A 16744-nucleotide genomic window follows, 5' to 3' on the forward strand; every position below is an offset into this window, starting at 1 on the left:
TGCCAACTTTGATCTTTACATAAATACATATTTTTCAGTGTCTGACTTCTTTCACTCAACATTAATGTCTGTGAGATGAACCATGCATGTTGTTGTGTGAAGCAGTCATTTATTATTGTGTTATAGTATTCTGTAGTATGCTGTATAAATATGCTAGTGTCCATTTTCACTGTTGGGCATGTGTGTTTACACTTTGGTGCTCGTGAACATTTTTGTTACTGTCTTATGGTGACTATATGTACATATTTTTTTTAATTAATTAATTAATTTATTTATTTATGGCTGTGTTGGGTCTTCGTTTCTGTGCGAGGGCTTTCTCCAATTGCGGCAAGCGGGGGCCACTCTTCATCGCGGTGCGCGGGCCTCTCACTATCGCGGCCTCTCGTTGCGGAGCACGGGCTCCAGACGCGCAGGCTCAGTAGTTGTGGCTCACGGGCCCAGTTGCTCCGCGGCATGTGGGATCTTCCCAGACCAGGGCTCGAACCCGTGTCCCCTGCATTGGCAGGCAGATTCTCAACCACTGCGCCACCAGGGAAGCCCTGTACATATTTTTGTTGTATAGACCTGAAAGTAGAATTGCTGGGTTTATAGCTTTAGTAGATCCTGCCAGATAGTTTTCCAAAATGGTTCTACCATTTTTTTCTTCCATCAACAGTGTATGAAGAATTCCCATTGCTTCATATTCTTGTTAACTCTTAATATTGTTAGGTTTTAAATTTTAATGAATCTTGGTGTGTGTAGTGGTACTCTTTGTGGTCAGAGAAATGCAAATTAATGATGTTGAATACTGTTTTCATTTATCTGTCAGCCATTTGGGTATCCGGTAACTCATCGGGTAAAATACCTGTTGAAGTCTTGTGTCTGTTTTTAAAAATGTTTTATAGGAGTTCTTTTTTCCCGATACACAGACTTTTATAGGATATATATTATTTTAAATACCTTTCCCACTTTGTACCTTGCCTTTGAAACTTTCTTGATGGTGTTTTTCAATGAATAGAAGTTCTGAATTTTAATAAAATCCTATTTATCAGTATTTTTCTTTATAGTTAGTACTCTGTTTTCTGCTAGGAATTATTGTCTATCCCGGTCATGAAGTTATTCTTCTGTGTTATCTTCAGAAGCTTTATAACTTCTCACATGTAGGTTGCAATTCATCTGAAATTAGATTTTGTCTTTGATATGGAGGTAAAGGTCACGATTCTCTTTTTTTCCCTTTGTGGATAATTAACGGACTAAGCCTCAATTATTGAAAAGATTACTTCTTCTCTGTAGCATTGAGAAGGTAACCAAGTGTGTTTGGTCCTTTTCTGTATTCTCTCTCCTTTTCAATTGACCTGTTTGTCCTTCCCTTGCTTAATACCAGCAAACTATAACTTTTGATATATGACAATGAAAGTCTTCCAAATTTGTTCACCATCAAGATTGTCTTTCCTGGCTTTGTACTTCCAAATAAATTTTAGAATCAACTTGTCATTTTTCATACACACACACACACACACACACACACACTAATCTTGCTCGGATTTTTATTGGGATTGCATTGAATTGTTTGATCAATTTAAGTTTAAGGAGAATTGACATCCTTATAGCGTTGAGTCTTCCAGTGAATGAGCATGGTATAAACTATTGTTTACTTGCTCTTTGATTTCTTTCAGTTGTGTTTTATAATTTTTTGTTTAGAGGTCTTATATATGTTTCATTAGATTTAGTCCTAGATATTTTGTATACTATTATAAATGGTATTATTTTCTAATGAAAGCAACTTGTATATAGATGTAAATTTTTATATTGACTTATTATCTAGTGACTTAGCTAAACTCATTTATTAATCTTACTAGTTTACCTATAGAGGCTTAGATTTTCTTTGTACACAGTCAGTTCATCTGTGAATAATAAAGTTTTATTTCTTTTTTCTAGTCTTCATACCTTCTATTTCTTTTCCTTGCCATATTCCTCTGCCTAGGGCTTCCAGTTCAATGCTGAATAAATGTTTACATTAGATACAATATTTGTGTGTTGATACCTGTTTTTTTGATCCTACTGTAAATGGTATTCTTTGGTCTTTGAGTAACTTGGAATAAGGTTCTGTGGCACAGTTTTTTAATAAAGTAAAAATATATGACTCAGGGAAAGGGTTCTTTGATTAAGGACATGCCATCTTCAGAGCTTTTTGTTTTCCCTTAGTATTTCCAACTTGGGGATGTTTGGCATCGATGAGTTTACTGCAGTGATCAACCCTCCTCAGGCCTGCATTTTGGCTGTTGGGAGATTCCGACCTGTGCTGAAGCTCACTCAGGATGAAGAGGGTAATGCCAAACTGCAGCAACACCAGCTCATAACGGTCACAATGTCCAGTGACAGCCGAGTGGTAGATGACGAACTGGCTACCAGGTTTCTGGAAAGTTTTAAAGCAAACCTGGAGAATCCTATCCGACTTGCCTAATCCTCAAAGATGAGAAGTTGGTCTTTGGCTTAGTTAATTGTATCATTGTTACTGAGAAACATACACTATAGGAAAACAATTAGGTATTTAAGTGTGAAGTGAATGAAATGTTTATTGAGGGTGAAAGAGTTTGACCTGAGTTGCCTTCATTTTCAGTTTGGGTTCAGTGTTATATAAATAAATAAACTGTAACTAATGGGAGGAAGAGAACATTTGGTTAGTCAGATGCATTTTTAATTTAACCACTGGTGCTGTACAAAAGGGATGTTCAGCTAGATGTAAATTAAATTAGATGTTTGGCTCATTGGAGCATTTTAGAATATTTGAAGATGTATGATAAGTTGTAAAATCAAAAAATTTTAGAACTCTACCTTAATTGTGTTGAAGTTAGAAGTGGTCTTCAAAGAGATGCCCATTAATGTAGCAGTGGGACGTCACTTTTATAAGCACTGCTCTAGATATACTTGAACAATTTAATATGTACAGAAGTTTATTCTGGATACTAGTAGATAAATAAGAATCACTCTGTATTAGGGGTTGTGGCAACATTATTGAATTTTTTATGTATATAAAGCCATATGTTTTAGAGTGGTTTCTATCAGTCTTATTTTACACTTCTATGACACTGTGAACTAAAGAAGAAGAATTAAAAAGAATCAAAGGTGAAGAAAGAGACCAAAATATTTTGTTTGCTTTGATAATAAACTACAGTTAAAATATCTAAACCTTCAGAAATAAACTGCTCACCTTCATACTGAGTTGGAATATATTAAAGTAAGTTATGCTATTTCCTACCTAACATTTTAAGTTAGTGTTGATTGAAACACATGCTGTTACTTAGTGCATTTTAATCAAGTTTATACTGTGCAATAAAATATGAGAAAATATAAAAATTTCTATTGTATTTTAAATGTTATGACACAGAAGTTTAGTACCTGGAAGTATATTAGTAATTTCCCTGGAATAGCTTAAAAGGGATTCTACAGGAGGAGAGAAGGAATTTAAAATCACAGTTAACCCTTGTGAGGGTGAGGGGAGCTGATCCCAAGCAGTTGAAAATCTGCGTTTAAGTTTACAGTTGGTTCTCATATCCATGGTTCTGCATCTGGGGATTCAATCAACCGGGGATCGGGTAGTACTATACTAGGTATTTATTGAAAAAACTCCACGTGTAAGTGGACATGCACAGTTCAAACTCGTTGTTCAAGGGTCAACTGTAATATGACATTAGGAAAAATGGATGTGAAATGTAAAACTTCAGAAAGAATAGAAGGCCTGTGAAGCAGGTGAGAACTATCCTTTTTATTCCATTGATAATATGAAAATTTGACTAATTGTTGTAAAGGTTAGAAGAGCTTATTTCTCTCTTTTAACAACTCTGCTACGACTGACAAGCTAACTGTAACTGGAATTGGATGGTGATTTAATTAACTAGTCACAGAGTCGTGTTGCTCTCTGCTGATGAGAATCGCCAGAAGAAAGACTACGTGGTACAAGTTGTATGCTCTGACATGATGAACTACTTATGCTCTAACAAAAGAGCTTTCTAGAATAATTAGAGCCCCAGTATATCAATTACTAAGAAGATGCTTAATCCAATTAGTTTTGACAAGCTGTTCTTTAAAAATAGTCTTCAAAACTTTTGTCATATTACTGAAAATTGTAACCAAATGCTGTTTTCAAAATAACTTTCATAAGTTACATTGTTTTCAATCCGTTTTAACTGAAATTTTTTTTTTTCTAATTTTTAAATCTGAGGAATAGAACGTGAGACAGCTGTAAATCACCCTTGGCTTGGAGTTCTGTTTTTCCATTGGACTGACATGCTTAAACTGTAGTGCATCTGTTTCCCTGTAGGTGAAATGGGCGGTGATACCCGCCCCTGCCTGCCTTACAGAGCTGACATGGACTGCCCAGGAGAAATGCTCTGTAAATGCAAGACAGTTTAATTCTTCATGGAGATCACAGCCAGGCTTTTCATATAATCAGTTGCTTCTCATGGTTCGACTTTTCATGGTTTGACTTCTCAGCTGTTGGTACAAATGCCCATTCATTCTGACCAAAAAATACTTTCTCTAATATTTCTAATACTGGTTAGGTTTATGTAAGAAAATCGTCATTTCTAAAAAGAGTTCTGTTGCAGCATGAGGTCAGAGAATAACACTGATTTGAGAAAGGGGTAAGGTGTCTTGATTGGGATCCTTAAACAGAGGATGAACTGTGTGCTGTATGAGCAGGCTGTCTTCCACGTTATAAATTTATACTTATTTGTAGTACTGAGAGGGGTCACACTGAGAGCATATGAAAATGAAATTTTATACCTTTTTTTTTTTTTTTTTCTTATTTAAACAAGGAAAATGACCAAAATGTTGGGAAGACTTCTAAGGAAAAGGCAACACACATTCTAGTTAACACTTGGGCATGAAAATATCAATGAATATTAGAATTTATAAGTCAGAACGGCCCTGCTTCTCCCTGATTGCGACTTCGAGTTTAACATCCTCAGGCACAGTTTGTTCACTGACTATTTTGTGGCAGATTAAAATCTTCAGTATACTGCTGGCCAGACTTATTTGTTTGAAACGTTACTAAGAAATTGATACATACTGGTATAAGTGTTTTACATACATGTCAAATGGAACTTCTATTTTTAGATTTTTTTTTTTCCTTTCTGCATTTTAGACTTAATTTCACGCTAAATTGTACAGGCCAGATATTGGGCATTATGCTAAAAATAAAACTAGTTTCCTAACCTTTTATTGAAAGATAGGTGGTGCTGTGAGTTAATATATTGTAGTTAGAGTGTGGGAGAAAAATAGAACTGACAATTCTCAGTTTTCAAGGAAAATTTGTCCTTATCACTCATTGCATCATCATGGACTTTGTCTCAGGTGAAGTGAGGAAATGAAAGAACCAAGCATATTGCTGGTAAGAATTAACCATTATTTTAAATGTGACGTTATTAATGGGAAACTTCTGTTGACTTTTGAAAAAGGAAGTAACAGGGCAGAATTACTTTCAGGTTAATCTGGCCCCAATATGCAAGGTAGGTCAAAACAGAGAGGACAGCCGTCAGCAGAACCAGCTGGAAGCTTTTGCTATAATGAAAGTGTCCATTGATTAGATTCTGTACCAGGTCAGGGGCTTTAAAGAAGGGAGAAACTTAAGAATATTCGACATGTTCATTTGCTGTGGTATATTATGTATATGTGGGGTGGATGTGTGCTATGAGATAATGCAGCAACAATGATGCAGTTTCCCAGTCCAAAACCCCACCCTTCATGGCCCCCCCCATCACCAGTGTACAAAAGGTTAAGATTTGGTAAGTTATTTACAGCAAGTGGTATATTTCAGGAAACATTTAAACTTTCTGTAAATGGGAAACAACAGTTTTCTAATAAAATCATTTGAAATAGTTTTGTGGATTTTTAAAATTTATTTTCTAGTGTCTATTGATTTCAAGAGATGGGGACGGGGAGGACTGAAGGAAGGTGTGGTTTGTCTAGACTTGTAATGCTGAAGACACCATTGAATTGAAATTGTAGGGTACGAAGATGTATTTTGAAAAACCATTTGCCTCTGTAAGTGGCAGTCTTTTATTTCTTTGACCATACAAAGTTTACTTTCACATTTACTTATATTTTTTGCAACAAATCCAAGCAACCTTATTCTTCCTAGCAAAGTGGCTACTTTTTAAATCTCTAATTTAACCTCTTCTATGTATGATATATACAGTTAAGAGAAACTTGGGCTTTTATTAAAAGTTGAGAAATTATTAGCAAAATCATTAATTAGTCATGATTTTCCTTTATTCACACGTAAAGTAATTTATTTTTTCTGAAATTTCTTAGTCTATGAAATTATTACTCCTATAACTAAAAAGTAGGTCTTTTAAAGATAAGGCTACTGTGGTCAGATTAAATTATATTAGTCATAGCACTTTATAAAGCATAAAGTATATGAATATGTTAAATTTTTAATCACATAAATTGCACTTGTTCTACACTTCGTGTGGCATTTATCAGGCAGCTATAATTTATTATTTACTTAATAAATTACTATCCTTATCAAATGGAGCTACTGGTCTTTAGTACATACTTCATTTCCCAAGTTTGCATGCTTAAATCAAGAGTATTTTAAGCCTAGTTTCAAATTCATCTGTAAATTACTGTGCTTTGGGTAAAAACTTTATCTCTGTGCCTCAATATTCTCTTACCTATAAAATGAGGAAACAGGAGGGAAAATTAATCACGCTAATGGTTGCTTACCTTGTTTAATCTTCTCAATTTTATAAGGTAGGTATATCTTACTTTATAACCATCATCACAAGACAGGATAAGGAAAGAAACTCAGGGATTATGTTATTTGGTCAAAGGCACACAGCTCAGAAGTGCCACAGCTGGGATTTGAACCTAGGTCTTTGCAAGTGCCAAAATTCAAGCTCACCACACTGCAGTATATAACTTTCTAGGCTGTGTTATTGCTGCAGGTATAGTTCTGTACTAACAGATAGCATTTTCTACTTGCAATAATTGGAAGGTCCTGTTCTTCAGTAATAACGTGTCTACTACATGGCCACTCTTAATTCATATTTCTCTGTAGTGTAGTAGTTCGCTTTGTGCCTTTCTGGTGATTGATGCAGAAAGTGCTGAGGAATTTTTGTTTTCATTATGGACAGCTATTAACCTGCAATGCTGAAGTTAAGGGTTGTAACTTCTACCTCCAAATAGAAGGCTTAGAAAAATAGAAGCTTAAAAAAATTAGGGGCTTAGTTTCTCTAAGGATAAAAAACATGATATAGGACATTTTACTTTAATAAATATCTTTGGTCCAAGTTCAGAGCCAAAGGTAATTAATTACCTCAGCTTTTATTTTGGAAGCTCCAGGCTTCTGTATTGACAACTGTATCTCAGGGTCAAGCCTCCTCTATTGACCACCTTATCAGTCAGCATCCAATATTTGCAGCCCACTGGGTGTCAGAGAAGTTCATTGCGTTGCCCAGGACAGGTCTGTCTGCAGTCGCCAGGGAAATATGTATGAAGCCACCCTCCAGGGCGCAGGTCAGCCTCAGCTGAGAAGGTCACAGTGCCACTGCAGGTGGGAGGCCTGGAGCACCTGCAGTTTGTGTGGGGAGAGCCATGTGGGAAGGTGGTCATCAGGCTGAGCTGGGGCTGCCATTCTGGGCACAAGGCAGGAGCAAAGCATCACTGGGCGTTCTACGCCCACTGAGCAGTCTGGCAGCAGCTAGAAATGGCAATGTCTCCCAGGTGCCTTCTGAGAAACGTATTGTGCTTGCTGTAAAGGAGAAATGCTTAGAAGAATCATCGATGAGTGCAGAAGTTCAGAGCAGGCATTGAAGGGTACAATTGAATCTGAGAAATTAATTAGTGGCTGGCACAACAACCCAACCAGACAGGCTGGGAAATAAAATGTGATCTTGTAATTTGGAATAACTCCAAATGATAAGATATCTTAGTAAGGGATAGCAGTCTATGTTATATCTACTTTGTGGGTAGGGATTATTTCAAATAAATTCCCCTGTTTGTTAGGTGAAACATTGATTAAAATGTGAAATGAAAGAAAGATGTTGAGATATTATTCATTCAACAGTGGTGAGCATCTACTGTGTGTCGGCACTGAGGATTCATAGCTAATGGCCCTTACCCTCAAGCAGCTTAAACTACAGATAAATGAAATGCAGTTCAGAGTTGCAATAATCAGAGTCTGTGCATAGGACCTGGGTTGAGAGGACAGCATCACAGAGGAGGTAACATTTGAACCAGGTTTTTACATTACTGGTTATAACCAGCTCCTTATGGTTTCTGGTTTCTCTAATTTTAGTAACCAAATATTTAGCACTTGTTATACAAGCTCAGCAGTTCATTTTCCATGACCTTGACTCAGTACCTGTACCTATTACTATAATAACTTTTTTTTTTTTTACATTTTTATTTATTTATTTATTTTTGGCTGTGTTGGGTCTTTGTTTCTGTGCGAGGGCTTTCTCTAGTTGCGGCAAGTGGGGACCACTCTTCTTCATCGCGGTGCACGGGCCTCTCACTATCGCGGCCTCTCTTGTTGCGGAGCACAGGCTCCAGACGCGCAGGCTTAGTAGTTGTGGCTCACGGGCCTAGTTGCTCCGCGGCATGTGGGATCTTCCCAGACCAGGGCTCGAACCCGTGTCCCCTGCATTGGCAGGCAGATTCTCAACCACTGCGCCACCAGGGAAGCCCTGTACATATTTTTGTTGTATAGACCTGAAAGTAGAATTGCTGGGTTTATAGCTTTAGTAGATCCTGCCAGATAGTTTTCCAAAATGGTTCTACCATTTTTTTCTTCCATCAACAGTGTATGAAGAATTCCCATTGCTTCATATTCTTGTTAACTCTTAATATTGTTAGGTTTTAAATTTTAATGAATCTTGGTGTGTGTAGTGGTACTCTTTGTGGTCAGAGAAATGCAAATTAATGATGTTGAATACTGTTTTCATTTATCTGTCAGCCATTTGGGTATCCGGTAACTCATCGGGTAAAATACCTGTTGAAGTCTTGTGTCTGTTTTTAAAAATGTTTTATAGGAGTTCTTTTTTCCCGATACACAGACTTTTATAGGATATATATTATTTTAAATACCTTTCCCACTTTGTACCTTGCCTTTGAAACTTTCTTGATGGTGTTTTTCAATGAATAGAAGTTCTGAATTTTAATAAAATCCTATTTATCAGTATTTTTCTTTATAGTTAGTACTCTGTTTTCTGCTAGGAATTATTGTCTATCCCGGTCATGAAGTTATTCTTCTGTGTTATCTTCAGAAGCTTTATAACTTCTCACATGTAGGTTGCAATTCATCTGAAATTAGATTTTGTCTTTGATATGGAGGTAAAGGTCACGATTCTCTTTTTTTCCCTTTGTGGATAATTAACGGACTAAGCCTCAATTATTGAAAAGATTACTTCTTCTCTGTAGCATTGAGAAGGTAACCAAGTGTGTTTGGTCCTTTTCTGTATTCTCTCTCCTTTTCAATTGACCTGTTTGTCCTTCCCTTGCTTAATACCAGCAAACTATAACTTTTGATATATGACAATGAAAGTCTTCCAAATTTGTTCACCATCAAGATTGTCTTTCCTGGCTTTGTACTTCCAAATAAATTTTAGAATCAACTTGTCATTTTTCATACACACACACACACACACACACACACTAATCTTGCTCGGATTTTTATTGGGATTGCATTGAATTGTTTGATCAATTTAAGTTTAAGGAGAATTGACATCCTTATAGCGTTGAGTCTTCCAGTGAATGAGCATGGTATAAACTATTGTTTACTTGCTCTTTGATTTCTTTCAGTTGTGTTTTATAATTTTTTGTTTAGAGGTCTTATATATGTTTCATTAGATTTAGTCCTAGATATTTTGTATACTATTATAAATGGTATTATTTTCTAATGAAAGCAACTTGTATATAGATGTAAATTTTTATATTGACTTATTATCTAGTGACTTAGCTAAACTCATTTATTAATCTTACTAGTTTACCTATAGAGGCTTAGATTTTCTTTGTACACAGTCAGTTCATCTGTGAATAATAAAGTTTTATTTCTTTTTTCTAGTCTTCATACCTTCTATTTCTTTTCCTTGCCATATTCCTCTGCCTAGGGCTTCCAGTTCAATGCTGAATAAATGTTTACATTAGATACAATATTTGTGTGTTGATACCTGTTTTTTTGATCCTACTGTAAATGGTATTCTTTGGTCTTTGAGTAACTTGGAATAAGGTTCTGTGGCACAGTTTTTTAATAAAGTAAAAATATATGACTCAGGGAAAGGGTTCTTTGATTAAGGACATGCCATCTTCAGAGCTTTTTGTTTTCCCTTAGTATTTCCAACTTGGGGATGTTTGGCATCGATGAGTTTACTGCAGTGATCAACCCTCCTCAGGCCTGCATTTTGGCTGTTGGGAGATTCCGACCTGTGCTGAAGCTCACTCAGGATGAAGAGGGTAATGCCAAACTGCAGCAACACCAGCTCATAACGGTCACAATGTCCAGTGACAGCCGAGTGGTAGATGACGAACTGGCTACCAGGTTTCTGGAAAGTTTTAAAGCAAACCTGGAGAATCCTATCCGACTTGCCTAATCCTCAAAGATGAGAAGTTGGTCTTTGGCTTAGTTAATTGTATCATTGTTACTGAGAAACATACACTATAGGAAAACAATTAGGTATTTAAGTGTGAAGTGAATGAAATGTTTATTGAGGGTGAAAGAGTTTGACCTGAGTTGCCTTCATTTTCAGTTTGGGTTCAGTGTTATATAAATAAATAAACTGTAACTAATGGGAGGAAGAGAACATTTGGTTAGTCAGATGCATTTTAATTTAACCACTGGTGCTGTACAAAAGGGATGTTCAGCTAGATGTAAATTAAATTAGATGTTTGGCTCATTGGAGCATTTTAGAATATTTGAAGATGTATGATAAGTTGTAAAATCAAAAAATTTTAGAACTCTACCTTAATTGTGTTGAAGTTAGAAGTGGTCTTCAAAGAGATGCCCATTAATGTAGCAGTGGGACGTCACTTTTATAAGCACTGCTCTAGATATACTTGAACAATTTAATATGTACAGAAGTTTATTCTGGATACTAGTAGATAAATAAGAATCACTCTGTATTAGGGGTTGTGGCAACATTATTGAATTTTTTATGTATATAAAGCCATATGTTTTAGAGTGGTTTCTATCAGTCTTATTTTACACTTCTATGACACTGTGAACTAAAGAAGAAGAATTAAAAAGAATCAAAGGTGAAGAAAGAGACCAAAATATTTTGTTTGCTTTGATAATAAACTACAGTTAAAATATCTAAACCTTCAGAAATAAACTGCTCACCTTCATACTGAGTTGGAATATATTAAAGTAAGTTATGCTATTTCCTACCTAACATTTTAAGTTAGTGTTGATTGAAACACATGCTGTTACTTAGTGCATTTTAATCAAGTTTATACTGTGCAATAAAATATGAGAAAATATAAAAATTTCTATTGTATTTTAAATGTTATGACACAGAAGTTTAGTACCTGGAAGTATATTAGTAATTTCCCTGGAATAGCTTAAAAGGGATTCTACAGGAGGAGAGAAGGAATTTAAAATCACAGTTAACCCTTGTGAGGGTGAGGGGAGCTGATCCCAAGCAGTTGAAAATCTGCGTTTAAGTTTACAGTTGGTTCTCATATCCATGGTTCTGCATCTGGGGATTCAATCAACCGGGGATCGGGTAGTACTATACTAGGTATTTATTGAAAAAACTCCACGTGTAAGTGGACATGCACAGTTCAAACTCGTTGTTCAAGGGTCAACTGTAATATGACATTAGGAAAAAATGGATGTGAAATGTAAAACTTCAGAAAGAATAGAAGGCCTGTGAAGCAGGTGAGAACTATCCTTTTTATTCCATTGATAATATGAAAATTTGACTAATTGTTGTAAAGGTTAGAAGAGCTTATTTCTCTCTTTTAACAACTCTGCTACGACTGACAAGCTAACTGTAACTGGAATTGGATGGTGATTTAATTAACTAGTCACAGAGTCGTGTTGCTCTCTGCTGATGAGAATCGCCAGAAGAAAGACTACGTGGTACAAGTTGTATGCTCTGACATGATGAACTACTTATGCTCTAACAAAAGAGCTTTCTAGAATAATTAGAGCCCCAGTATATCAATTACTAAGAAGATGCTTAATCCAATTAGTTTTGACAAGCTGTTCTTTAAAAATAGTCTTCAAAACTTTTGTCATATTACTGAAAATTGTAACCAAATGCTGTTTTCAAAATAACTTTCATAAGTTACATTGTTTTCAATCCGTTTTAACTGAAATTTTTTTTTTTTCTAATTTTTAAATCTGAGGAATAGAACGTGAGACAGCTGTAAATCACCCTTGGCTTGGAGTTCTGTTTTTCCATTGGACTGACATGCTTAAACTGTAGTGCATCTGTTTCCCTGTAGGTGAAATGGGCGGTGATACCCGCCCCTGCCTGCCTTACAGAGCTGACATGGACTGCCCAGGAGAAATGCTCTGTAAATGCAAGACAGTTTAATTCTTCATGGAGATCACAGCCAGGCTTTTCATATAATCAGTTGCTTCTCATGGTTCGACTTTTCATGGTTTGACTTCTCAGCTGTTGGTACAAATGCCCATTCATTCTGACCAAAAAATACTTTCTCTAATATTTCTAATACTGGTTAGGTTTATGTAAGAAAATCGTCATTTCTAAAAAGAGTTCTGTTGCAGCATGAGGTCAGAGAATAACACTGATTTGAGAAAGGGGTAAGGTGTCTTGATTGGGATCCTTAAACAGAGGATGAACTGTGTGCTGTATGAGCAGGCTGTCTTCCACGTTATAAATTTATACTTATTTGTAGTACTGAGAGGGGTCACACTGAGAGCATATGAAAATGAAATTTTATACCTTTTTTTTTTTTTTTTCTTATTTAAACAAGGAAAATGACCAAAATGTTGGGAAGACTTCTAAGGAAAAGGCAACACACATTCTAGTTAACACTTGGGCATGAAAATATCAATGAATATTAGAATTTATAAGTCAGAACGGCCCTGCTTCTCCCTGATTGCGACTTCGAGTTTAACATCCTCAGGCACAGTTTGTTCACTGACTATTTTGTGGCAGATTAAAATCTTCAGTATACTGCTGGCCAGACTTATTTGTTTGAAACGTTACTAAGAAATTGATACATACTGGTATAAGTGTTTTACATACATGTCAAATGGAACTTCTATTTTTAGATTTTTTTTTTTCCTTTCTGCATTTTAGACTTAATTTCACGCTAAATTGTACAGGCCAGATATTGGGCATTATGCTAAAAATAAAACTAGTTTCCTAACCTTTTATTGAAAGATAGGTGGTGCTGTGAGTTAATATATTGTAGTTAGAGTGTGGGAGAAAAATAGAACTGACAATTCTCAGTTTTCAAGGAAAATTTGTCCTTATCACTCATTGCATCATCATGGACTTTGTCTCAGGTGAAGTGAGGAAATGAAAGAACCAAGCATATTGCTGGTAAGAATTAACCATTATTTTAAATGTGACGTTATTAATGGGAAACTTCTGTTGACTTTTGAAAAAGGAAGTAACAGGGCAGAATTACTTTCAGGTTAATCTGGCCCCAATATGCAAGGTAGGTCAAAACAGAGAGGACAGCCGTCAGCAGAACCAGCTGGAAGCTTTTGCTATAATGAAAGTGTCCATTGATTAGATTCTGTACCAGGTCAGGGGCTTTAAAGAAGGGAGAAACTTAAGAATATTCGACATGTTCATTTGCTGTGGTATATTATGTATATGTGGGGTGGATGTGTGCTATGAGATAATGCAGCAACAATGATGCAGTTTCCCAGTCCAAAACCCCACCCTTCATGGCCCCCCCCATCACCAGTGTACAAAAGGTTAAGATTTGGTAAGTTATTTACAGCAAGTGGTATATTTCAGGAAACATTTAAACTTTCTGTAAATGGGAAACAACAGTTTTCTAATAAAATCATTTGAAATAGTTTTGTGGATTTTTAAAATTTATTTTCTAGTGTCTATTGATTTCAAGAGATGGGGACGGGGAGGACTGAAGGAAGGTGTGGTTTGTCTAGACTTGTAATGCTGAAGACACCATTGAATTGAAATTGTAGGGTACGAAGATGTATTTTGAAAAACCATTTGCCTCTGTAAGTGGCAGTCTTTTATTTCTTTGACCATACAAAGTTTACTTTCACATTTACTTATATTTTTTGCAACAAATCCAAGCAACCTTATTCTTCCTAGCAAAGTGGCTACTTTTTAAATCTCTAATTTAACCTCTTCTATGTATGATATATACAGTTAAGAGAAACTTGGGCTTTTATTAAAAGTTGAGAAATTATTAGCAAAATCATTAATTAGTCATGATTTTCCTTTATTCACACGTAAAGTAATTTATTTTTTCTGAAATTTCTTAGTCTATGAAATTATTACTCCTATAACTAAAAAAGTAGGTCTTTTAAAGATAAGGCTACTGTGGTCAGATTAAATTATATTAGTCATAGCACTTTATAAAGCATAAAGTATATGAATATGTTAAATTTTTAATCACATAAATTGCACTTGTTCTACACTTCGTGTGGCATTTATCAGGCAGCTATAATTTATTATTTACTTAATAAATTACTATCCTTATCAAATGGAGCTACTGGTCTTTAGTACATACTTCATTTCCCAAGTTTGCATGCTTAAATCAAGAGTATTTTAAGCCTAGTTTCAAATTCATCTGTAAATTACTGTGCTTTGGGTAAAAACTTTATCTCTGTGCCTCAATATTCTCTTACCTATAAAATGAGGAAACAGGAGGGAAAATTAATCACGCTAATGGTTGCTTACCTTGTTTAATCTTCTCAATTTTATAAGGTAGGTATATCTTACTTTATAACCATCATCACAAGACAGGATAAGGAAAGAAACTCAGGGATTATGTTATTTGGTCAAAGGCACACAGCTCAGAAGTGCCACAGCTGGGATTTGAACCTAGGTCTTTGCAAGTGCCAAAATTCAAGCTCACCACACTGCAGTATATAACTTTCTAGGCTGTGTTATTGCTGCAGGTATAGTTCTGTACTAACAGATAGCATTTTCTACTTGCAATAATTGGAAGGTCCTGTTCTTCAGTAATAACGTGTCTACTACATGGCCACTCTTAATTCATATTTCTCTGTAGTGTAGTAGTTCGCTTTGTGCCTTTCTGGTGATTGATGCAGAAAGTGCTGAGGAATTTTGTTTTCATTATGGACAGCTATTAACCTGCAATGCTGAAGTTAAGGGTTGTAACTTCTACCTCCAAATAGAAGGCTTAGAAAAATAGAAGCTTAAAAAAATTAGGGGCTTAGTTTCTCTAAGGATAAAAAACATGATATAGGACATTTTACTTTAATAAATATCTTTGGTCCAAGTTCAGAGCCAAAGGTAATTAATTACCTCAGCTTTTATTTTGGAAGCTCCAGGCTTCTGTATTGACAACTGTATCTCAGGGTCAAGCCTCCTCTATTGACCACCTTATCAGTCAGCATCCAATATTTGCAGCCCACTGGGTGTCAGAGAAGTTCATTGCGTTGCCCAGGACAGGTCTGTCTGCAGTCGCCAGGGAAATATGTATGAAGCCACCCTCCAGGGCGCAGGTCAGCCTCAGCTGAGAAGGTCACAGTGCCACTGCAGGTGGGAGGCCTGGAGCACCTGCAGTTTGTGTGGGGAGAGCCATGTGGGAAGGTGGTCATCAGGCTGAGCTGGGGCTGCCATTCTGGGCACAAGGCAGGAGCAAAGCATCACTGGGCGTTCTACGCCCACTGAGCAGTCTGGCAGCAGCTAGAAATGGCAATGTCTCCCAGGTGCCTTCTGAGAAACGTATTGTGCTTGCTGTAAAGGAGAAATGCTTAGAAGAATCATCGATGAGTGCAGAAGTTCAGAGCAGGCATTGAAGGGTACAATTGAATCTGAGAAATTAATTAGTGGCTGGCACAACAACCCAACCAGACAGGCTGGGAAATAAAATGTGATCTTGTAATTTGGAATAACTCCAAATGATAAGATATCTTAGTAAGGGATAGCAGTCTATGTTATATCTACTTTGTGGGTAGGGATTATTTCAAATAAATTCCCCTGTTTGTTAGGTGAAACATTGATTAAAATGTGAAATGAAAGAAAGATGTTGAGATATTATTCATTCAACAGTGGTGAGCATCTACTGTGTGTCGGCACTGAGGATTCATAGCTAATGGCCCTTACCCTCAAGCAGCTTAAACTACAGATAAATGAAATGCAGTTCAGAGTTGCAATAATCAGAGTCTGTGCATAGGACCTGGGTTGAGAGGACAGCATCACAGAGGAGGTAACATTTGAACCAGGTTTTTACATTACTGGTTATAACCAGCTCCTTATGGTTTCTGGTTTCTCTAATTTTAGTAACCAAATATTTAGCACTTGTTATACAAGCTCAGCAGTTCATTTTCCATGACCTTGACTCAGTACCTGTACCTATTACTATAATAACTTTTTTTTTTTTACATTTTTATTTATTTATTTATTTTTGGCTGTGTTGGGTCTTTGTTTCTGTGCGAGGGCTTTCTCTAGTTGCGGCAAGTGGGGACCACTCTTCTTCATCGCGGTGCACGGGCCTCTCACTATCGCGGCCTCTCTTGTTGCGGAGCACAGGCTTCAGACTCGCAGGCTCAGTAGGTGTGGCTTACGGGCCCAGCTGCTCCGCGGCATGTGGGATCTTCCCAGACCAG

At 36.4% G+C, this 16744-nt stretch overlaps 1 protein-coding gene across 3 annotated transcripts in view; it reads left to right on the plus strand.

Moving 5' to 3' along the window:
• Window positions 1-16744, plus strand: part of PDHX (pyruvate dehydrogenase complex component X) — a 197194-nt gene that overhangs the window by 71697 nt on the left and 108753 nt on the right. The window contains exon 11 of one of the 3 annotated variants that reach the window (XM_036859961.1): window positions 2185-3318. The exons of 1 other annotated variant lie outside the window; for it this stretch is intronic. In XM_036859961.1, the coding sequence (XP_036715856.1) occupies window positions 2185-2443 (259 nt within the window). In that variant the 3' untranslated portion in view covers window positions 2444-3318. Of the gene's footprint in view, window positions 1-1917; window positions 2149-2184; window positions 3319-16744 lie in introns of those variants that run through there. One more of the 3 variants, XM_036859963.1, reaches the window with a different exon arrangement.

Source organism: Balaenoptera musculus, chromosome 8 (assembly GCF_009873245.2).
Source record: "Balaenoptera musculus isolate JJ_BM4_2016_0621 chromosome 8, mBalMus1.pri.v3, whole genome shotgun sequence".
Lineage (NCBI taxonomy): Eukaryota > Metazoa > Chordata > Mammalia > Artiodactyla > Balaenopteridae > Balaenoptera > Balaenoptera musculus.